At 32.7% G+C, this 23332-nt stretch overlaps 4 protein-coding genes across 4 annotated transcripts in view; 2 read left to right on the top strand and 2 right to left on the bottom strand.

Annotated features, from left to right (window-relative positions):
* Positions 1 to 6390: 6390 nt before the first annotated feature.
* TIM13 (translocase of the inner mitochondrial membrane 13) lies at positions 6391 to 7877 on the top strand. The gene is made up of 2 exons (XM_021441939.2): positions 6391 to 6609; positions 7518 to 7877. Exons 1-2 carry the CDS (start codon positions 6493 to 6495, stop codon positions 7665 to 7667), a joined length of 267 nt encoding a protein of 88 aa, XP_021297614.1. The 5' UTR covers positions 6391 to 6492; the 3' UTR covers positions 7668 to 7877.
* Positions 7866 to 9211, bottom strand: LOC110426650 (putative F-box protein At2g36090). Its single transcript, XM_021441928.2, has one exon. The coding sequence runs from the start codon at positions 9071 to 9073 to the stop codon at positions 7982 to 7984; it is 1092 nt and encodes a 363-aa protein (XP_021297603.1). The 5' UTR covers positions 9074 to 9211; the 3' UTR covers positions 7866 to 7981.
* Positions 9212 to 16356: 7145 nt separating this feature from the next.
* Positions 16357 to 17788, bottom strand: LOC110417911 (nascent polypeptide-associated complex subunit alpha-like protein 4). The gene is made up of 4 exons (XM_021430511.1): positions 17629 to 17788; positions 17386 to 17503; positions 16992 to 17128; positions 16357 to 16896 (listed from the first exon to the last, which is right to left on the bottom strand). Exons 1-4 carry the CDS (start codon positions 17704 to 17706, stop codon positions 16555 to 16557), a joined length of 675 nt encoding a protein of 224 aa, XP_021286186.1. The 5' UTR covers positions 17707 to 17788; the 3' UTR covers positions 16357 to 16554.
* A 4778-nt stretch (positions 17789 to 22566) lies between these two features.
* The window catches only part of LOC110409049 (protein DMR6-LIKE OXYGENASE 2-like), a 3014-nt gene continuing 2248 nt past the window's right edge, over positions 22567 to 23332 (top strand). The window contains exons 1-2 of the mRNA XM_021418269.1: positions 22567 to 22823; positions 22916 to 23163. Of these exons, the coding sequence (XP_021273944.1) occupies positions 22605 to 22823; positions 22916 to 23163 (467 nt within the window). The 5' untranslated portion in view covers positions 22567 to 22604. The remainder of the gene's footprint in view (positions 22824 to 22915; positions 23164 to 23332) is intronic.

Raw genomic sequence — 23332 nt, 5'->3', positions numbered from 1 at the left:
TACAGTAGCCATTGATTTTAAAAATTATTTTCCTGTTACTTAAGAAATGACAGATCAAATAATCGGGCAAATTAAGTACACCTGCTAGATTAATAAGTATAGACTGTGGAACAGTGGGTTCAGATACATAAAACTTGTAATAATGAGCCCTACCGTCCAATCATTTTATAGCCATAATTTGCCCAGGGAAAAAAATGACAAAGGCTGCTCCTGTTGTGAAGGATAATGGGGCACTGCATAGCCACCACACCACCACCCCCAGCCGCTAATTGATGAGCATCCAGCTACTCAAATTGTGGCTGATAGGGATGCCTTGGCACCTTGCTAGCTAAACCTTTCTTGCGTGTGAGGCCTTTCTTCCGGAATTAATCCAGTCTCCACTCCCTTCAGCTTTCCAGCAATATATTCTCTACCTTCTTTGCTGGTAAAACAAAGTGGCGTTTCCATATATATATATATATACAGCATGTTGAATCATGGAATCCTTACATGATAACAAGGACGACCAAGAAATGTATGAATTCAATTGCTCTAATTTTTTCATTTGACAGATACTATAGTAAGATTTCATGCATTAATGATTGAATTATATAACTGAGATAATTAACTCTGAACTTGTAATAAGTGCAACCTCGATGTAACCTTTTATAAGAATTAGATTCCATCCAAATACATACCACTCAAAACGATATAATCTTTAATTGATAGTGTAACAACTAATTTTCGAGACATTCAATGTATATTATCTTGGGTTGATGTAATGCCGTAATAACACATCAAGGCAGATCCCCACCCTTTCTAGTAGTGATGTGACGGTAATTAAATTTACAATATTATATAAATTGGAAAGAGAGAGGGCGGAATAATAATAAATATATTGAATCTTGTAATGCTAAACAATATGTCTGTCTTGTGGTTGGGTCACTCTACCACTTGGATTCTTATCGTATACTAGTGGTACTGCTGCATAGAGGAGCTACGCTAATCCATAAATTATGAAAGACCCAGTTCCCCAAATTTAGTATTCATTACACATTACACTATTCTTAATTCTTATAGTAGTAATTAATATAAATATTTAATGGAGTACAAATTAATCTGAGGTTTTCATTGGTTTCAAGGAGCTGCTTCCGTCATGTCACCTGATTAGAGTGACGTTGGAGTTTATTGAAATTGAGCAAATCAACGCTGGAATCAGTTGTGATGATTGACTAATTATTCTATTTAGAACTTGTATTGACTTTTACAACACCCCACCACACCCCCCACCCCCTAAAAATATCAAAATGGGGCCAAATTGCCTCTCCCTAATTTTTGCCCCCAACTTGCAAGTTCCTCTCTCGCGCATCCCAAAAAAAAAAAAAACTCAATAACGCCCCCACTTGGTTTTGAGCCATCCAGCCATGCTCCTTCGTCCTATTATTTATATCTATTATTACCAGTATTATTGTTATATGTATTAGCCTTGTTGAATTTATAATTACGACACAATTAATTTTGCCTCGTGGGGTTGGAGTACTCTTGGTACCTACTAGCTAGGCAGCAACTTCCTGGAAGAATGACCCTCTTGCGTGCCTCTCTAATTAAGCATCCTCCTCTTCCATCCTTTTACGATACAATAACCCGAACATGTTTTTGGCAACTTGCTATATGTTTAACCCACTAAGCCCCTACTTAATTTAAGCTCAAGTTTAATTAGCTCTACTCCTTGTTTTATCCTATTCGTCCATTCATATTGACCAAATTTTGTTCTTATCTCATCTTAGAACTAGGAATGGAAGATATATGTATATATAATAGAAAAGAAAAGAAAAAAAAAATCGACAAGTAATCCAAAATTTTGGTTCTAACTTACGTCAAATCTGAAAATTAGCTAGCATGTGCCTAATTAATGTTGAATCCCTTTGCCTCTGAGCATGAACATATTGAATTAAATTGGAAAAAAAAGGAATATTTTATCAGCTGTATAGGTGTTAACGTAGCATGTGATGATGTACATCAAAATGGGAATTCTTGTAAGTTAACTGATTTTTGTGTTTTACCTAGTGTCTTTATTTATGCTTGCGGCCATGTGGATTATGTAGAGAATTGCATATATATCCAGCTGAGCCGCAACGCGATCTAATGGTGTATCTCCCACACCCTCACTGTCTTTCTGTCTTTAATGCACAAATATACAAACGATTTGTGGGGGTGGGGAATGGATGGGGGGACAATTCGTGAATTCCGTTAGCAGCCTCTGTCATGAAGAATCAAAGATGATGATGATGATGAGTCGCAGAGATTATTAAGCCAACTAGGCAACTACTACCTGCCAGACCAAGTACGTAATAGCCACTAATCAAGCTTCTAATCTCCTAATCATCACCCATCTAATTGGACCATAATTTTAGCTAATTTTCAGATCATCAATGGCCCCAACTGACTGATCTGGTTCAAAATAAACATTACTTTTCCTACCAGTGTTCTTCTTTAGCAAGTTAACCAAATATTCCAACATTTATCTTATTTATAATATAAAAGTAAGTTTTAGGATACATATCCCAAATTGCACACCTTAAGTATGCAAATAGCATGAATAAAGACACAGAATTATGAGAATAGTTTCATTGTTTGAGTGGAAACAAGAATAGTCACCATTTCTATCTCAAAAAATGATCAAAAATTAGAATCGCACATATTGTTTCACATTAAAAACTGCTTGTTGGGTTCTTGTATCAGAAATAAGATTAAACATTTCAATTGCTCGCTTAAGTGTTCTTTAATACGTTGTAATAAATGTCTATTTTTTAGTCCATTGGCTCAATTTTGAATTTTTTGATATCTTCAATATTTTTATAAAAAATTACTGATGCGTAATACTCATGATCTAATATAAGCTTTTAGGTTTAGGTCAAATCAATCATTATTAAATGTTTGGAGGATCTTGTTCATGGAACTTAGCTGTGGGCTGTGGCACACAAGTTCTTGGGTGATTGATGTGGTGAGAATGGGATCAGACAATTAAGCTAAAAGAATAATAATATATTCACAAAATTAACATAGTTTTGCTATTTCTATTGTGCTCAAATTCTATATATTATGGCGTTGTACTTAGTTAAATTATATAATTAGTTTTTATATTTTGGTAAAGTGAAGAATTTAATTTTTATACAATAATTTATAAAAATTAAGTTCTTATATTTTTTTAAAATTAATAATGTCAGTCTAATTGTTAACAAGTATTAAAATTTTTTCTGTTATTTAAGCTGATAAAGCAAATTTTTATAGATGTGAAATTGAATATGATAATTTGTTTATTTTACTACATTCTTTTCACTACTTTAAATTATGGAGCACAAAAATTCAATTCTTTTTTATCTCACGGCACTCTTTTCCTAAATCCTAAAAATCTATACATAATTTTGATTTGTTTCTTTTCTAATCCTATTTAAAGCCATTAACTCACATTAGATAATTCCATGTCCACATTTATAAAATTCATAATAGTACTTAATCATGTTATACCGTCGACATTACAATTATATCATTTCTAAAATGTCAACTCATCACTATCATATTATCAAATGTAATGAAACATCAATAGAAATATATCACATCAATATAACCAAACACTATATTAATATAAATAATAAAAAAAATTTTAACACATTAAGATAATATTATCAATTTTATAAAATATAAAAATTCAATTTTTAAAAATTATTATACCAAAATTAAATTTATCATTTTGATAAAGTACATGATTAATTACATAATTTGACAGTTATACTTTTCCCATATAAAGATATAGAAATTAACTTTAATGCTTACATCAAGGTCCGCCTTTTGTACAACTTAGGTATTATAGGACCTGGAAGAAAGCAGGGCAACTTCTACTTAATTCCCATCTAACAGGATAGCGGCTCTTTCCAAGAAAAGGTGAGACCAACCTCCCATAGTCCCATGAATGTTCTTGAAAGACTTGGCTAAAATTGAAAAACCATATATGTATACCCAACAATATATACAACGTCGTCTAGACTTATTCAAAGTTGAACTACTGAACTGTATATCGATCGGAGAGGAGAGATTATTCGCAAATACTAATGCGTGTGACGGTAGCTGGCTATCTAGCTAGCTAGCTAGCACACATCCATGAATCAAAGAGATGTGCAGAAGGATTTGGGGAGCAGACTATGATGTCTAACCGATTGGAATTATTATTGGACCCCCTTTCTTAGCACTTTGTTAACATCGAGATGTTTAGCTTTGATAAAGGTTCATGCCTCTTCAAGCTTAGCACTACATTGTTTTGCATCCCTTTCGCTGTCTCCCCCACCCCCTATAGGCTATGTGAGTCTTTAGGTTGGGCTCATCGAAAAAATAGGGTCTCCCAGTCTCTCTTTGCCATTATTACAGGAAAACGATAGTGATAAACCAGAGGAATATATAAGGCAATGTTAGGACGGATCTTTTGACAAGCCCTTCCCTATTCAGCAGATATAATCATAAAAGAATCCTCGACACGCTAGCTCTAATACCTGATGCGTTTGGACCTTCCAGTTTGGTGTGTAAAGCAGGGCAATGTGAATTGCAAAGAAATTATCAAAAACGTGGAACAGCTCTGTAAAGTATTTATAATTGTTGTTTAGTGTAATCGACTGCTCAATTATATATTTATATGGTTCTGATAAAAGGGTTTAAAGCATTTGGTGGGGAGAAAAATAAACGGAAAGAGATAGTTGATTGGGTACATCATGGTCCATGTTGTCATAAAGCTGTAGGCATAGGACCACAACTTCCAAACTCAACAGGACCATAGAGCACTCCCTACCGTCCAGTTGGCAGCTGCTGTGTCTTGTTTCATGCTTCAATTGTCGGCTTCTTTATCTGTCAGTCTCTCTCTCTATCGGGATGGACTGTAAAGTGACCTGTAACAACACGTAGCGCAGGGTTCTCCTGATCTAAGGATGATTGGGTAACTGGGATTGTATTGGGGCCTAGATGATCATCTTGACATTGAAGGCTTTTTCTCAAATGTTAGAGACATGATAAGACCCCAGGAGATGCATTATTTTCTCAGAGCAATTCAATCTCTTGTTTTTTCCTTCCTCTATCTGTCACTTAACTAATGGCATAATTTATTTCGTCAGAACTTTTACTCTGCTGATAACTGGTTCCTGAATCATGATGCCATGCTTGTTTCTCCCTAAGGGACAGAGGGGTTAAAAGAATGCCCCATCAAAAATAATCTCCAACGAACTGCTCAAACCCTTCTCGAATGCATCCAGCAGCCTTTCATCGTTAGCCTAAGTTAGGTTGATTTCCTTCTTCGTTGATTCCCTTCAGCTAGGCCAGCTTCCCTCCCACAACCATACATTTAATTTAAAACGCTCCTTATGGACTCTGTCTACCGAATTTGGATTGCAATTTGCAAGACGTGCCAGTTGACCCCGTTTGATTCGGTTCTAGACTTGACTAATACTTGACCCCAGCCAAAACATAGTTATGCACTTCGAAACTACCAATTCCTAGACAAAATTTGGTATAAAGAGACCATGATTTCTTTAGAAATTCATTTGTAAGTGAAGATTGAATGAAACATTATTTTGGGTTGTCAAGTTTAAATTATATATCTCAAATTTACAAGATATTGATAACGTTAATGATTATTGGTAAACGATACCATAATTATAATTGTTATACTTTTCATTTTTTATTAAAGCAAAATGTATGTTGGGTCATGAAGTTTCCTAGACTTAGTTTTTATTCTTCAATCAAATAAAGAAAATTACAAAATTGGGTATCCAAATATATTTTCTAATTAGTAAGTACAGTTGAAATGTAAATTCAATCACAATAAGCAGACACTAATGCTACTGAATTTCAATATTTTAGTTAAACATTTAATTTTAAGTTTAAAAACTAACTAGTTTTACACTATTGAATGGAATAAATATTAAACAAACATTTCAACATTATGCAATTGTATATGAGATCAATCTTTTTTTTTTAATATTTTCAATTACAATAAAATAATTTTCATGTATATCACATATTACATTCATGAAAAGAAATTAATAAGAAAAACCTATATAAAATTGTACTGAATCTATATATGGTAGGATTTAAAATTTAATTTTTTTTTTTTAAAAAAAACTTAATTTACACAACCCGATTGAAGTTGAGCCTAAATCTTATAGCCCATCTACTGTCCATTGTGATGATTGAGCCATTGTGAAAGCCAACTGAAGAGTAAACTGTCCTAAGCGGTGAGAGACCCAAAGTAAATGGGTCTTCATATGGGCCGAATCCATGGTGACGGACCCGTGTCCAAAATTGCAAGAGTCAATGGGTTTTAGTGTCTTCCCTTCTTTTCGCCCTTTTATAGGATTAGGGTTTAGGGCGCTTTTGTGTTTCCAAGTTTTGGTTTTGAGGCAGAGAGAGATAAAGAGTTTAACAGGCAAAAAGGAAATTAAAAAAAAAAAAAAGGAAAAAAGGAGAGCAAAAATGGATTCTTTCTCAACAGGTTCAAGTGGAACAGGATCTCCCCAAATTTCAACAGAAGAATTCATGGACCAGATGAAGCTTCAACTTGCCCAGGCTTATGCCCAGGAGTTCCTCGAGGTTAACCTCTCTTCCCATTTCTCAATTCTGGTTCTGGGTTTTTGGTATCTATATGTAATCTTGATGTAATAGTTCTCTTTTTTTTTCTTCCTTTTTATCGTGAAATTTATTTTGTCTGAAATATATCACCACTATCAGTACGTGGGTTATCAGCTGGTCATCGAACTGTGTCTTTTTCAATGCATTGCTTAGAAAATGCTCTTGGTGTGATGCCCAATCTTCTGTTCCCTGGCTAGATAACTTCTATGAAGTTGGAAGAGTTTAAAGGTAGTCTTTTTAATGGATTAAAATGGACCACCATCGGATTTGATTCAAGGATTTCCTTGTCTAGATTGTTGTCGAATGAATTTAGTTTTACCCTGAAAAGCAGCCACATTCCTTAGATTGTTTTAAGTGGCTTCAAACCATTTTGATTTGTCAAAGGTTCAGGAGGGTTTTGTAAAAGTTAATGCTAGAAAATATTTGTGTAGCAGTTTCAATTTGGAATGCTAATATACTATGATACTCCATGTCTAGGATATTTTTCTTCAATTTTCTGTTTGTTCTAGAAAAGCTTACTCGATACAAGTTTGTTGACTTAAGTTGTCACTGTTTATCATGGTTTGGAGAAGATTTGTCAAATAGTTCATATCTTATTTGCACGTTTACTTATATGAGTAGATATTTTTGCCCAATTCATGTTATTCAGTTTCTTCATATTAACAAAAGGCAACCAGTTATTTGATATCTCTCCTGTAGGCTTGGCTGTTGCTTGCTAAATGTCCTCTTTGCGAGTGTGAGTGGGGTGGCTATTATTTTATTATAGCATCAAAAAATTTTCATCATGCTTTCTATAGCATTATTGGGGCCTAATATGCATACAATCTCTACTTGAGCTATTTCTCAATTGCTTTTCATTTGTAATACAGACTGTGAGGGAGAAGTGCTTTGACAAGTGTATCACAAAACCTGGGTCAAGTCTAAGTGGAAGCGAGAGTAGTTGCATTTCTAGATGTGTGGATCGTTACATTGAGGCCACTGGTATTATTAGCAAAGCTCTTTTCAATGCCCCACGCTGAATTTGGAACCGGAGCATTATTGTTGAAGATAATGTAAGCTGCCAAAGTTTGTACAAATCTTAAATTCGAGGATGAGTGAAATTTGTGATTGGTTTTGCTCGTCTTATTTCTGAAATTTGTCCTGGGGAGATCATACTCTGCATATTGTTTTTGAATTTGTACTCGTTACCAGACATCCGAATATCAAAACTCTGGGAATTTACCTGCGAACTGCTCTTGCTTTTATTATGTGTTACTTAATCTTTGACTGTAATGATGCTTTGTTCCCTGTCTTACTATTCAATAATATTAAGCCTTGACGTGGTGGTAGAATGCTATATGGGTAAAATATAGTACCCAAATGTTATGAAGATTGCAACTTCAAAGGATAGACAAAGCCAATCAGCTATGGTTTCTTTGAGCTTCTTTTTCCGTATCATCTCTTGCTTTAGCTCCTCAAATTGTTGATAGCCCTCTTCAACCATGAGGCGACTATTACTTCGCAAGCAATACAGAGCCTGATTCAGAATGGTCAAACTTTTGCCTCCACACACATGTACTCCCCCAGTGTCCTCGAAATGCATGCTTATTTCCTTCCATCCCAGATACCCGTTTTCCGCCAGGTTGCATCTAGCCAATATAAGGCACTTGGCTAACTTGTGAGGCAGCACGCTCTCCTCTACAGGTACAATGCACCCAAAGTGAATCTCATAATCACCATCGGTAGCCCAGATCTTTTTCACTAACAATGGCTTCCAGCTTGAGAGATTGACTGCCCTGCCTCTCTTCTTGTCCAACAGCACCCAACTTAACCTAAGGCGCTTTAGTAGCTCATTGCAGTGATCTGTATGCACAAAGGACATAAAATGGGGAGCTAATATTTGATGATGATCATATTGGTTGTTGGCAGGGTGGAGTTCATTCCCATCTCCAGTGCCTTCATCATGACCGACATCCAAGAGAACCAATGTGAATGGACAGCTCAATAACCATCTCATAAGGTCACTTGTCTCATCATCTTCACAAAAATCCCCCGAACTTGGTATGCCATCTAAAACTCTGGACAGAATGCATTGATCACTGTAGTAAACATCTATAAATGAAGCAAAATTAGACGGAGAGATGTGGGTTAGCGCAGGAATGTTCTTGGCAACTTTGTCATGCAAAATAAGAGGATAGGAATCAGCATAGAGTCTGTCAAAACCATCCATTGCCGAAGACGAAATAAGGTGCTGAGCTTCTTTGAGTGCAGTGGAAGGCCACGTCGAATGACACAACTGTTTCCATAAGCTTTGCTCACGAGCTATACCTAGGAGGTCAGAACAGGTGCAGGCAGCTGAGGCCAGGGTTGAACCATCTAGACGAGCCATGATGTCTGTTAGGAGGTCCCTGCTTAAGCACTTCAAATGACATTGCAAAAGCTCCATTCTCGCTCGCTCCTTCCGATTGCCTGGAAACTGAAATCGAAGTTTCAAGTGTGGATACGCTCAAGAACCTACTTCTTTATATAAAGATCATTGACCCATCTCGCAGATTCATATAGATTTATGTTCAATTATATAATACGACCGATCAATGTGATTAAAGTCACTAGCCGCTGTTCAGAAGGATCAATCCCTTCTGGATAATTAGGCCACAGATAACAGATTGTCAACTAAGTACATGGTCTGCTTGCCATCTTTTCGACTTTGCTAACTGCCGGTTGCCTAATTTTTAATGGGTACGGCATTAGGTTTGTCCTGGCAATAAAGCTCTAACCTCTAAAAATAGACTGTCTGACTCCTTAATTTGTGAGGTTGAAAACTCATCATCAAATTAAATGAAGCTATTGAGAAGGTTTACGTTGACAACGCTGCTACTCATCTCCGTTATGACGCGTATTGTTCCCTCGTGAGTACCGGTAAATTTAAATGCTCTTTTTTTTCTTTTTAATAATCGGGTTCGGTTTGAATAAGAATGCTGCCCGCAGGCACAAACTGATGTAATCTAGGAAGGGGACATCCTACTGGGTGTGCCCACAGCTAATCTGGGTAGCCAATTTAGGAGGCTATTCCATGGTTATTTCTCAACGCACACCTGGTAGTTTCATAAGCCATGCCATTGCTTTGGTAAAAGGCAAAAGAACAGTTTGCTCTTCCCTCTCTACACGGTTCCATTAATTAATGTCATTGCTTGAGAGAATGGGAACATCTTGCTTGCTTAGAACTTCAACATTCCACAATCGTCCTTGCCAATTATTTGATGACCAGGCTAATTCACGTAGAAGGTACGAGAAAGGAAAGCTTCCAAACGTTTTGCATTAATCGGACAAAAGCGGAAGCAATCTAGTTGCAGGCCGCATTAATAATTAGTACGCATACACCAACTTCATATGCACAAGCGGGGGCAGGGAAGGCTTCCTCGACCCTCAACTCACCTTTACTTTTGTGGGCAAAACGCATTCCCATTCTCCCTTTCATAAACGTTAGCGGCCCACTCGAAGGAACGAAGACGTCAAAGCTACGGCAAAAGTTGGTCTCAAGGTACTGCGCTAATTTCCCATAGGATGAACATGGACCCTATGTCATATGACGAACCTTTGAAATATTCCCCCACTTTAAATCATGGTAGAGGAAAAGAACTTGGAACTCCCTAGTCCAATACTTCTGGTTCTATTCTTTGTCATAACATGAGGGGTCAAGAATCTGTTCGTTAGATGTAAAAAATAAAAAAGTTGTTATCACTCTTTTTATTTAAGTACGATTGATCATTTATTAAATTTGTTCTATTCGATAAAGTTTTAAATTGATTTTGATTTATTTAAAGAACAATAAACTGATTTGTAAATTTTTAAAATTAGGTTAAAGAGTGCGGTTATACACGAGGAATGATTAACACTCTTGTGATGTCCGTTTTGCTAACCGTACTACTTAATTATATGTTATCCTAAACTGTTGATTTTATTTTTTTGGTTCTTTAATTATTGTTTACTTATTTTATTTTTATTTTGTTAGCAAATTAAAACATTTTATTCGATTTCATGGTGATGTGTACATGATGCAATTATAAAATGAATGGAATAAAGTCCAAATAATGCAAAACGAAAACCTTTTATTGAAGATATTTTTCAAAATTTTCTATTATACTGGTGAGATCCGGAGATTCTCTCACTTAGAGAATTACCCAAGAAACTCACTTTCGTAAATTTAACAAATAAATCCCATCATTGAAATAATCATTTTCATTTGACAATAATATTTTTCATGAACGCAAACCTATTACAAGCATAAGTTATTTATTAAAGATATTTTCTAAACCCATTCATCTTAATAGTAAGACTTTGAAATATCATTTCATTTGAAAATTTTTTTAAAAGAATTCAACTTTGTAAACTCCTTCGATAGTCCCATCATTGGGGTTTTGACTTGTACACACGTCTACATGCCATGACTTTTAACAATGCAATAATGATGTGCAATGTGCTATAAACCTCCATATCCACTATGAATTATTCTCTATATTCATTATTATTATAATCTTGTCATCTTTAAAAAAAATTTATTATCATTATTTATTTATTTATTATCTTGAAAATCCTAATTTTATATAATCTTATATTTTAAAACTACTTATTTTATCTATTCCCTCTTGTATTTATTATTATAATTATAATAATAATTATTATTGTTATTTGTTTCCTTTGTTTTTATGTTTTGTTTGGTTAATAACAAGGTTAATTAATACAATTTTCATTATTTAGGATTAGAAACATCAACACTTAAAATTAAAACCTCCCATCATACTGGTAGAGTTTTAATCAAAATTCCTAATTTAAGAAAGCCATTAGAAATTGCTACTTCTCACGTTCCAAATGGATATTTCATCATCGGTATAATTTATATAATTTTTACAATTATTAATATTGCAACATTTTTTAAACCAAACCTAGATACTTTCCTAACTATATACCATCATCATCATCATCATCATCATCATCATTATTATTTCTCTACCCTTTCATTTTTTGAATTCAAGTGTTTTATCTATTTTTCTAGAAAATGTTCACTTTTTACCTATATCCATTTTTTAACCAAATATTCAATTTTATTGTTGCCATCATTATTTATTTATATATTTTTTGCCTAATCTATTTTTTGTAAATGAATAATTTTTTATTTTGAAATATTCCTTATCCTATTTTTACTAATTTACATAACCTATTTTCTAGACTAAATATATTTTTTTTTGTTTTTACTTTTACTTATATTTTCTCTCATCTTTCTAAATCTATTTCTCCATAACTAAGTATTTTCCCATTTTTTTATATTTAAAGCTGTTTTTATTTGTAACTGAATATTTATTTTCTATATTTTACCTATCTAAATCTTTTATCATTTATTTTCTATCTATATATTTTTCTTATCTAAACCTATTCTTTTTTTAACTAACTACTTATTTATTTTTTATTTATGGTTTTCTGCTTTTCTTCTCTCAATATTCATACCACGAAAAGATGAACATTTTTTGTAATATTTTTTACCTAATCCTAGTCTCGTAAAAATACTCACTTTTATTTGTCTATTTTCTCTTTTAACTATATTGGACTCAGCTTCAGACAGTATTCATTAAAATTCACAATGGACCACATCCACAAAACAAACCGAAAACAAAAAAAAACAAACAAAAAACACCATACCCTGTCTGGGATGATTTAAGTTAGATGGACTACAAAGATTTGCAAGCCCATTTCAACCATCCCCACACAGATCCGCACCAGAACACAGTCACTTTGGTTATCTTGTTTTGTTTTTTTTTTTTTTCAACTCCCTTACCTCTCAAAACCACACCGTTTAGTCTAAAACTCACCCTTCTCTCACTCCCCAAAATGACACCGTTTTATATAATAAACCTAGAGATAAAATGCCCTTTTTTTTACTATTAGAAAACGTTACAAAAACCCAAAATCCCTAACCCTTTTTTTTACTATTTCTCATGATTTTTTATTTTTCCTTTTTGGTTCTTTTTCTTTGATTACGATTGTGGCGTTTTGGCTGCTAGAACTAGGATCTTTTGTGGTTCGAGGGTTTTCAGAAAATAAGAAAAGTTTCTAAAGTTTCTTTTTGGGTTCTTGGCTACTAGGGATTTTTAGGTTGGCTGCTAAGTGCTTTTTTGGTTTGAATCGCTCCTTGGGATTTTGGAAAATATCCGCCCTTGAGTATTTTTCATTCCGGCATTCTGTTTCTAACCAAAAATTTTCGGGTTCTTCTCCGAGGTGACTTAAATCCGGCTGCACAAGGAGTATTGAATGCTTTTGTTTCCTGAAAGTTGACTATAGAGGCCATGCTTCTCAGTTTTTTTTTTTTTTTATATTGTGATTTATTTGGGAGAAAAAAAATAGGTGTCTACATTCCTCTGGTTAACACCATCTCTCCAAATCGTATTAACTACTTCAGACCCGTGGAAATAATAATCATTTTGGACTAAAATATACTCACCTTCAAAAATTACAAACTGAGACTTATAAAATTAATATTTTTAAATTAAAAACTATTAATGTTTTAATATTTAGGGTTTAGGATTTTGTTGAAATTATAAATAAAAAATTAATATATAAAAAATATTAATGTTTAAATTGTTAAGTGAAAATATAAATTAAAAAATGAAAAATTCAAATGGAGAGAAATAAATTATTATACTAATAGTTTAATAATAAATTATTAAATTGTTAATAATTTTAAGTTTTAATGAAAATAAAAAATGATTAAAAATGAAAAAAATTATTTAATTTTATCTTTTTGATATAAATTTTACAAAATTATATAAAGAGTATTTTTGTTTTTGATGAAAATAAATCTTATTATAATAAAAAATTTAAGTTTTTAATTATATATTATAAAAGATAATATTTTAAATTAAAAAATTAATTAAAATTGTTAATATTTAAATTATAAATAAAATATTAATAGTTTAAATTTTCAATGATTAAATTATAAATAAATGATAAAATACTCATATACTCTTAACATTAAATCATAATTACACATAAATTTATTAATTTTTAAAATAAATAATCAACTTAAATGTGTAAATAACGTTAATAGTTAAATATAAAATATCTACAATATTTGTTTTCTTTTTTCATTCTTTCCCTTTCTTTCAAGTTTGTCGACAGCACTCCGTTATACTGATCAACTACTCTGCAACAATATCTGACTGTGAAATGTCAGTTTCAGTTGGATCTTCTCAAGGGAACACTAGACTGTGCTCCCTACTCCCTTGGCATGGGGAGCACCAAATCGTGCTTCCTTGGCCTAGGTAGCACTCGACTCCCCAAAGGAGTACTATTGAGTGCTCCCCAAGCTAAGGGACCACTCAGCTCCCTAAAAGAGCACTGTCGAGTGCTTCCCTAGTGCTCCTTTGGCCTAGGGAGCACTCAGCTCTTCAAGGGAGTATCGTTGAGTGATCCCCAAGTTAGGGGAGCACTCAACATGGGAGCATCGCTCGGGAGCCAAGTGCTCCTTTAGCTAAAAGAGCATGACCAAAGATTTGATTGGATATGGTCATGCATGATCAAATTTGGTTAAGAGGTGATCCATCGACAAATAAGAATGTCGCCAACTAACCATTTGAGAAGAGAGAAAGGATTTTTTTTAATAAGAAAAAATTTAAAAATTATAATTATAATTTATATATAGTGTAATTTTTAAAATTAATAAAAAGTAGAATTATCTAAAAATCATTACCACGTTAACAAATTGACAGAAACATCCACGGAATTTTAATAATTAGACTTATGTATCCAACGAAAGATAATTTTTAAAACAAACTGTCCATTATGAAATTTTGATTAATACTTAAAAAGAGTCTGAATATTTTATTTTATATTATAATAAAGGTTATTATTACCTTTTTATCACCTATATTTTTTTTATTTTAAAATTATTTTTACTAGTCAAATATTTCAATAAGTTATAATAATATTTCGTATCTTATTTTTTTTCATCAACCAAACTACATAATAACATTTTCATTTTATTCCCATCATATTCAATTTTCACAAAATACTTATTCTATTTTATTCCGTGAAGTATTTATACTCTAAATATAACAACCAGATATCACCAATAGTCTCTTTCATTTGACTTTAAAAATATTTCGAGTGCTTTCTCCTTTTAAACAATAATCTTAAACAACATCTGATTAACATCACCAAATGAAATATAAATTTTCTTTATCTAAGTTCTGCTTAATTACAACTGTATATATGTGTTTGTATGGATTTATTTATTTAAATACATTTGTAATTACCATTCATGATATCTATATTTCGTGGGTGAATATCACATATAGTTGACCTTCTAATAATTCTATCATGCAGGAGATAGATTCTAAGTAAAACCCATATTCAAAATGATCTAGGTTTGGCAAGAATTACTATCTGGCTTGATCGTTAAAATTACATAAAGGTGTTACAAATGAAGATGCCTAGAAGAAAAAGAGAAACTGAAATTTGGATCACTAAACCCAAAAGATTCAGAACCCCAATAAATGGTCCAAAACCAAAATCAAACTTGAATGTAAGTCGAATAAAATTGATTAAAGTTGCGTTTAATACTTTACAATGCAATGTGATAATATGATTGTAAGTAATATGATTGTAAGAAAGATAATATTATAATATTTGATATATAAACAAAATAATTATTAAAATATAAAAAAGATAACATTGTAACATTTGATTTATAAATATTTTACTGAAAATATAATATTATTTTTTAAAATTATCATTATTTATTAAAATGCAAGTTTAATACACTTGTATTTTTTTATTGTTAGTTTTTATATAATATCATCTCTTAAATATATTTTTAATGTCATATATTTTATTTTTATTTCTTATTATAATCTTATATATTTTATTTTCAATTCTTAATATAATTTCTTATATTATATATTATATTGTAATTTTTTTTAAAAAAATAATATAAATTTTATTGATAGTTACCATGATTACTGAGAATAATAAAAAGATATTCTCGAAATCTATATAAAAAAATAAATTATAATATTGTAAAACATTTTTAACAAAGAAAAAAAACTAAAGGATAAAAATATTTTTAAAAATATTATAGAGTACAATATAATCTAATTGTATTGATTTTGGACTGCAATTACATTATAATATAATTTAATTAGACATACTACAAGGTAGGTATTCTCACTTCTTTCATATCAAACACTACTTAAGAGTCTATGACTTTATTTGGAGATCTAAAACGAACCAATAGAAACCACGTTGTCTATCTAACAGGCCTTGAAATTTATATCATCTACTCTACATAAATCACCTTGGTCATGACTCATCAGCGTTTGATCCTTGAGGACACTGGAACATGCAAGCATCTACAGTTCACTCTAATGAACGAAACTAAAGCCAGTGCAAGACAATGATTGAAAATAAATTCCTGTATAGCAAAAAATATTAGTGTTCATATAATATCCAAGCTTTCCTCTGCCCATGGCCCCATGTTGAAACAATGATCAACAGTCAAACCATAACAAGGTCAATGTAAAACATTGCTTTGTATATTGGCAAAGCCTTTTTATGTGATGGCCAACACTACCAACCCCAAGGCAAAGCACCAAAATGGTGATAAAGAGGGGAGGGGGAAATAGAGTTGGACCTAGATATCCTTGTCATGCAATTGTAATACTGCTCGTAGAAGGTATATTTTACCCACCCAAAATTTGAGACATAATAATTATTGAAATGTAAAATTGCACACAAAGGTGCGAGGACATCGAAAACAAATGGTTCTAATCTTAGGAAATGTCAACAACAATAAGTCGGAAACCTAAGCTCCAGCAGAGTTGATTCAAAAACTCTTCAAAAGAGCAATATCACAGGACTATAGCTCGTAGAAATTACCTAGGTAGTAAGTTCCATGATGGCACTGACAATATCCCCATTATGGATCTTGAGAGCCTTTACAGCCTTCGCTTTTGACACCCCAGCCTGTGTCATCACCAACTCGATGTCCCGTGGCTCTACTCCAGTCTCATCAACATCCTCTTCTTCCTCATCAATTTGAGCACCTGCGGAAATCTCTAACTGGGGCATTAAAGTTGCCATGTCAGGGAGCTTAAACTGTTGAGCAGCTTGTTTCTGCAGCTGAGAGTTTAAATCCTCAATCTTCGCCTCCCCAAAGATGACATAAGTTTCAGAGTTGGGACTCCTGAACACATCTGGTTTTGAGATGACAAACATAATCTGGTGGACGCAGATAAAATGCGGTGAATCAATGCATCGATCAGAACAAAATGTTTAACTATAGTGACATTACATTGAAATAAGCTTTACATTACATTTTTAGTCCTCTTAATAGTGACCCGGCTGACCCCTAACACAGACTTCAGCCCAAGCCTTAAAATTGCCTTACGGCTTTTCTTCTCACTTCTGCTCTGCTTAGAGCTCCCATTCCCACCAGCACCTTGTTCATCAGCTACCAATAGATTTCAACAACAGGATATATTATTAAATCGGACATACAAAAAAAAGCAGAAACATTAACATCACAGAATTGCACAAGGAACAACAAAATGCAAGCATGAACAAACGAAATCTGCCATTCTCGTATAAAGATAAACAAAATTGGAATCATGCAATCAAGTTCCTAAAATTGCGTTTGAAATATATAATTTCCTGAATCCAACAAATTACTGGTTTCAAAATACAGAAACGTTCGATCCAAGGAGATACCATCAAGGGCGGCGTCGTCGTCCTCGTCGTCGTCGTCATCGTCGTCATCGTCGTCATCGTCATCGTCATGGCCATCATCTTGTCCGTCCTTAACATCCTCGACAATGGCCTCATCTTTCTGTTTAATCAATCAAAGACAAAGATTGTAACAATAAAAAAAGATGGCAAATGTTAATGAAATCCGACGTCACCACAAACCCAGTAAATGTTAATCCGTAATCGCAAGATTAATAACGGGAAAACCTCGAGTTTTTGTTGCTCCTTGATGGCATTGAGTTGTTCTTGTTGCTGCTCGTCTTCTTGGACAACTGGGCCTGGCATTTTCTCTGTATTCCTTTGCCGCTACTTCAACAAACGCAAAAACCCTTCAATGTTCCTGCCTCTCTCTCCTTTTTTTCCTTCTTGCTGTGATCTTTGATCTCGTGCCACGTGGACATCGTCATACTCCTTACTTGGGCCGGACATCGGCGCTGTCCAACTAAGGCCCAAAATGATAACCCGAATAGCAAGCTTTGAGGCAGACAAAATTAGCACCAATTTTCATTTTCTAATTATTGCATTAAATATTTTGCCGAAAAAGATCTTGCACGAGTAGAGAATAAATTCTAGAACCCAGACCCAGAGGTTCTTTAATTTGTCTTTATTTTTATCTACTCTTTTTGAGATTTTTTTGTTAAAGCGTTAAGTCGGTTTTGGGAAAACTGATGCTGTGCTGGAATGATACCTCAAATCATGTCACTATGATTTAACAGCAAAAGCAATGATAAGCTATCGTGCAAGGTTGGGGTATAAATTCTAAAGCAATTCCTTCCGGAAAGATTCTCCTTTCGGAAGGTGTTGAATTTTCTATTAAAAATAATTTTAAATTGAATAATATTATAATAATAGTAATAATAATAAATTAAAAATAATTATTTTAAAAAATTAATATTTTAAAATATTTTCTCATGTCTTACTAAGCAAAATTTTTTGTTTAAATAATTTTTTTAAAACATTTGATTTTTATATCTTAATATATGCTAATGTTGACATAATTATATTTTGTTAATTACATGATTCTAATAGCGAAATCAAATTCGTTTTGAGAAAATGTAATATATTAAAAGTAATTATTGATAAGTTACATAATTTATATAATAAAATTATTAAAATAAAATAAATATTTTTTGAAAGTCAAAATAAAACTAATATTAATTACACTTATTAAAAAGAATTTTGTTTTAATGATGAAATTTTCTAAATTATCTTTAATTTCAATTGCTACTTTTTTATCTTATGCTTTTATAATTATTCATAATTAATCCTCTTTGTGAAAATAATTTTAAGATCTTTCAATAATTTTGGTAAGTAATTATTAACTTTATTCAATTAATTGTTATTTTTATTATTTATCAAAAGACTTTTATATCCTGTAATTTTTTTTAAGTATTAATAGACAATGTGTTAAATCTATCAATTCTAAACTCTATCATTTTCAAAAAAATCTTTTTCTTTATATTTGTTAGGATAAAATACCTTATATTCTTAAATTTTAATCATAATTTTTTATGAAGTCATTAATATTAAAAATAAAAAAATCGTCTCCAAAAAATAATTTTCATTAAACACATAAATTTTTATGTTAATCTATCGTTAATAATTTTATTTATTTGATGACAAGACATCAATTTTTGAACAATTTTACCCTTTGTGCAATTGAGTCACTAACGCACTACCATGTAACAAAAAAATACGAAAACCCAGAGGAGTTTCTAGACGATTTTTTTTGTTCAAGAGACAAGCAAAGCATTTTTTTTTTATAGAAAATTTAGCTTTCATTGAAAACGGAAAGAAAATCCCTGAATTTATATCTCATTAGACATGGCATAAAGGTTTCAAAACTTCAAATAAACTCTATCTCTTATCTCTATTTACAATTGTATAATCTCTTAAGAACTGAAATACTCAACAAAGATGCAACCAGAAATCAGATTCCTCCCAAGTTTCAACAATTTCCTCTGCTGCGCTAAGATCTTGGATTGGAGTCGGTGCCCATTCTTTCCTTTTTAACAAATGCAAATAAGAAAAAAAAATGCCCACCGTGGAGAAGGAAGGTAGGAAAAAGAAAAAAAAAACTTAAAAGCCAAAGAAATTGAAAAAAGAGAAGGAAGACAGGAAAGGGAAAAAATAAAATAAAAAGTTAAAAAAGTTAGAAAAAGAAGAAAGATAAGGAAAAGGAAAAATGTCGATGGATGCTTGTTATTTGTTTGAACGGTATTTTAATTTTTTGTAAATTTTGTTAAAGTCCGTCGAGATTTTGAGACAAATTGTCTATATTTAATGTTAATAAATTCATATAAAAATTATGAACAAAATTGAAATATATAAGAGTATTTTACCTACATTTTAATATTAATTAATTAATATAAATCATCATGTTACTTTGTGACCTTTTAGAAAGTTAAGCTTCAGTTTGTTCTGGTGTTTTGTGTCACCATCGAATAAAGTTGAGTAATTTGTCCAAATTGCATTCACACCTGTCTTTCTACATTCCTTATATTTTCTATTTTTCCTTTTAAGAGAAAAAAAATTGAAACTGCAATTATCTTAATCCTGTACATGACTAATTTCGCCCATGTAATGCATAGACTGAGGAATAGTATACCTGGAAGCATTTTGGGTATGAAGTCGTGTTCACTTCCATTAGAAAAAAAAAAAAAGACAAAAAAGAATTCATGTTCAATTAGCTCAAGTAATCTGTTTAAGCATATCAATAAAAAATCGTGGCAGGTAAAGACTAGATTGAGGTTCGGAAAGTTTCAAAGGGGAGGAGACGAACCGGAACTGCTACAATCCTCAATGGTAGATTCTGAAAACATCTCGCGTGTCAACTAAAACCAAGGGGACCTAAGACTTGACAGTATTTATAGTTGTATGTCGGCATATATCCTAACCCATGTTTATAAATTCAAATGAATCATGATATTCAATGTCGACATACAAATTAACACCCATTTCATTTAGTCGTGGAGGGAATGAGGGGTTAGTAGGGATTTCGTGTTTCAAAAATTTAAAATTTTATAATATATTTTTTAAAAAATTTATAATTTTGTTGTTATAATTATTTTTTTCTTTAGTGACATGTTTTACAGTAATTAGTTAATAATTAATTTTAATTCACTTAAAAATTAAAGTAAAATTTATTATAATAAAATTATTTCATAAGTCACACCATCTTAAAATCTCGTGATTGAAAAGATTTATTTAAAAATAAAAAGAAATTTAGATGAAAAATCAGCAACATCTTAAAATGAAAAAAAAAACCATCATTTAAAATTAAGTCTTTCATTTTTCTATGTAAATCATCTTTAATCACTAAACATCCAAAGAGGATCCTATAAAATGAAAAATGCTTGATAAAGATTCAAATATCATCCGTGGCAACTTAACTTGGTACGGACAGATTCACGTTCTTAAAATAACCACCGTCACGTGGGGGCACACAAACCATTTGCTGCAGTGAGCTCTGTTCCCCTTTGACAGCAATATTTGATCAAACTTGGCCTTCTTCCGTGCAAACCCTTTTTCGATTCAAACACAATACATAAACTTGGTTTTCAGTTTGCACCGATTCATTTCAGCGCTGATGCTGGCCTTGGAAAATAGAAACAAAAACAAAACTTCCCCGTGTTCGCAATTGCAATTTGCAAGCAAGGTGACGAGGATACAAAGCAACTTTTTGGTGCGGTGATTCGTCACGCACTAATAGTGACATTGGACAAGATCAGCACAGAGGTGTAAGCTTGAGTGGCGTCTTCGGTTTCCCCAAGAAGGCTTTGATGAGACGGATGATAATGTCTGCCACCTAAAGCCAAAGGGCCCTACGCTTCCCGAGGCTTTGGTGAAAATAAACAAACATGAAACAAGAAATACAATCCAAGATTCCATCAATTATATAATACTAGTGGCATGTAGTTGGCATTTGACAGCTCAAGATGGTTGGCATTCAGTGCAGGCATCGAAATCAAATCTTTCTTCTTCGGTCGGCCTCGGTTAGAGTCTTCCAAGTTCCAATTACTTTAGCCTTTCGACTCGTTAGATAAAGCTAAGTACGATCCAGGTTTTTTTTTTTTTTTTGTGGACTGTATTTTTTAATTGTTAAAGCTTTTAAATGTGAAACGAGCATCGTCCACAAGGTACATTCCAGAATGAGCTCAAAGGCTAAACTTGATCGAGCGAAAGTTCCATTAATCCACTTGTTTTAAATATGAAAGAAAAATCATTGTCACTGTTTTGTAAATGACCAGTAAATAGCGGTGGATAATAAATATGCTGATTCTATATATCTCTTCGAAAGTACAACATAAAAATAATTCTTTCTAATACCGACATGACCGAGCAACAAATAAAATCAAAGCCAAATCGATTGATATATTTTCTCCCTTTAAATATATTATCGAATATTGCTGTCTGATTTGCGATAATCTTTTTTTTATTAAAGAATATTGAGGCATGCAGATTGCGTGAGAGTTCTCATAAGCGCAGTTCATTTGGAAAATATTATCGCCAGGCAGGCATTAGATGACATCTTTTAAACAGATTTGCGCACCAACCGGTTTTGTTTATTGACTACCATTTTTTCTACCTTCATGTGCTAATTAATTAAGCTAGACTTTGGGCCCCCGAAGTATTGTTCCCGCCGTAATAATTGATTTAGCCATCAGAAATCACTAATTCTTAATGGTTTAAGAGTTCTTCTTCTTCTGAGAAGTATGCAAATGAAATATCTATCAAATTATGGTATTCACGGGATATATGACTAGAAATCAAGCACGATTTATAAAGGGCATGTTAGTTATTCACATGGGAACTAACATTCTTGATTAAAAATTCCAGCTCCATTCTTATTTTTTCACATGACATAACTAAGGCGAATGGAGTGACCGCTACAATAGAAATAAAATCCTGATGCTGTAAAAGCTGTTACATCATTTGCCAGATTCTGTAAAAACAACACTAATGGAACCCCGAATCCCAAGGTGGTAGTAATCATAACTTTCTCTAGTTTATTAATGTATATATTTTTATTATTCCCGAAACTGAAAAGATGACGTAAATCTTATGATGTCAACGGGGCAACGTCATCCTTATCACTGCAAATGGGTGCATAAATAGGTGCAAGAACTCCTAAAGTTTCCGCAAAGTAAGAAAATCAGGATCCTTGCATATTCCATTTTCCCATGGCCGCTACCAAGCTGTTACTGACAGACCTCGCATCTTCAGTTAAGCAGGTACCTTTCAATTACATCAGACCAATCTCCGACCGTCCAAATCTCTCTGATGTTCGGGTATCCGATGTTTCCCTTCCTCTGATTGACCTCCAGGACCTCTATGGTCCCAACCGCTCTGATATTCTTAAGCAGATTGCCCTAGCATGCGAACATGACGGTTTTTTTCAGGTACCAAGAAATTTCAGTATTTGTAATGCACTGTGTAATTATTGCTTGCTACGAGTCTTGGTCTTATAGGTTTAGTAATTCATTGTTATCAGGTGAAGAACCATGGGATTTCAGAGGCATTGATCAATAACATGCTGCGTTTAGCTGGAGAGTTCTTTCGATTACCGGAGAGTGAGAGGTTGAAAAATTACTCTAACGACCCTTCCAAGGCCAACCGTTTGTCAACTAGTTTCAATGTTAACACTGAGAAGGTTGCCAACTGGAGGGATTTTTTGAGACTCCATTGCTACCCTCTCAAAGATCACGTACACGAATGGCCTTCAAATCCCCCATCCTTCAGGTTAATAATCAAGACAGATTTTACAAAAAAAGAATCATGACAAACCATGCTAATTTTACAGTGTACAAGCCAAAATTTTCTTTGTTTTAACCAGGGGCGGAGCGTCGTTTTATATTGCACTCCAAAATTTTTAAAATTGTTTATATATTATATATTTTTAATAATTTTT

This window comes from Theobroma umbraticum, unplaced genomic scaffold, assembly GCF_002168275.2.
Source record: "Theobroma umbraticum cultivar Fairchild unplaced genomic scaffold, ASM216827v3 scaffold_30.0, whole genome shotgun sequence".
Taxonomy (NCBI): Eukaryota; Viridiplantae; Streptophyta; class Magnoliopsida; order Malvales; family Malvaceae; genus Theobroma; species Theobroma umbraticum.
This window is presented reverse-complemented; position numbering and strand designations above follow the sequence as displayed.

What these genes read in the sequence shown, in the direction of transcription:
- LOC110426650 (XM_021441928.2), bottom strand. Translation starts at nt 9,073, where the DNA reads ATGGAGCTTTTGCAATGTCATTTGAAGTGCTTAAGCAGGGACCTCCTA.
- TIM13 (XM_021441939.2), top strand. Translation starts at nt 6,493, where the DNA reads ATGGATTCTTTCTCAACAGGTTCAAGTGGAACAGGATCTCCCCAAATT. An exon ending in ATGCCCAGGAGTTCCTCGAG is followed by an intron (nt 6,610 to 7,517) that starts GTTAACCTCTCT and finishes TTTGTAATACAG; the next exon opens with ACTGTGAGGGAGAAGTGCTT.
- LOC110417911 (XM_021430511.1), bottom strand. Translation starts at nt 17,706, where the DNA reads ATGCCAGGCCCAGTTGTCCAAGAAGACGAGCAGCAACAAGAACAACTC. An exon ending in AGGAGCAACAAAAACTCGAG is followed by an intron (nt 17,504 to 17,628) that starts GTTTTCCCGTTA and finishes TTGATTAAACAG; the next exon opens with AAAGATGAGGCCATTGTCGA. An exon ending in CTATTAAGAGGACTAAAAAT is followed by an intron (nt 16,897 to 16,991) that starts GTAATGTAAAGC and finishes TGCGTCCACCAG; the next exon opens with ATTATGTTTGTCATCTCAAA.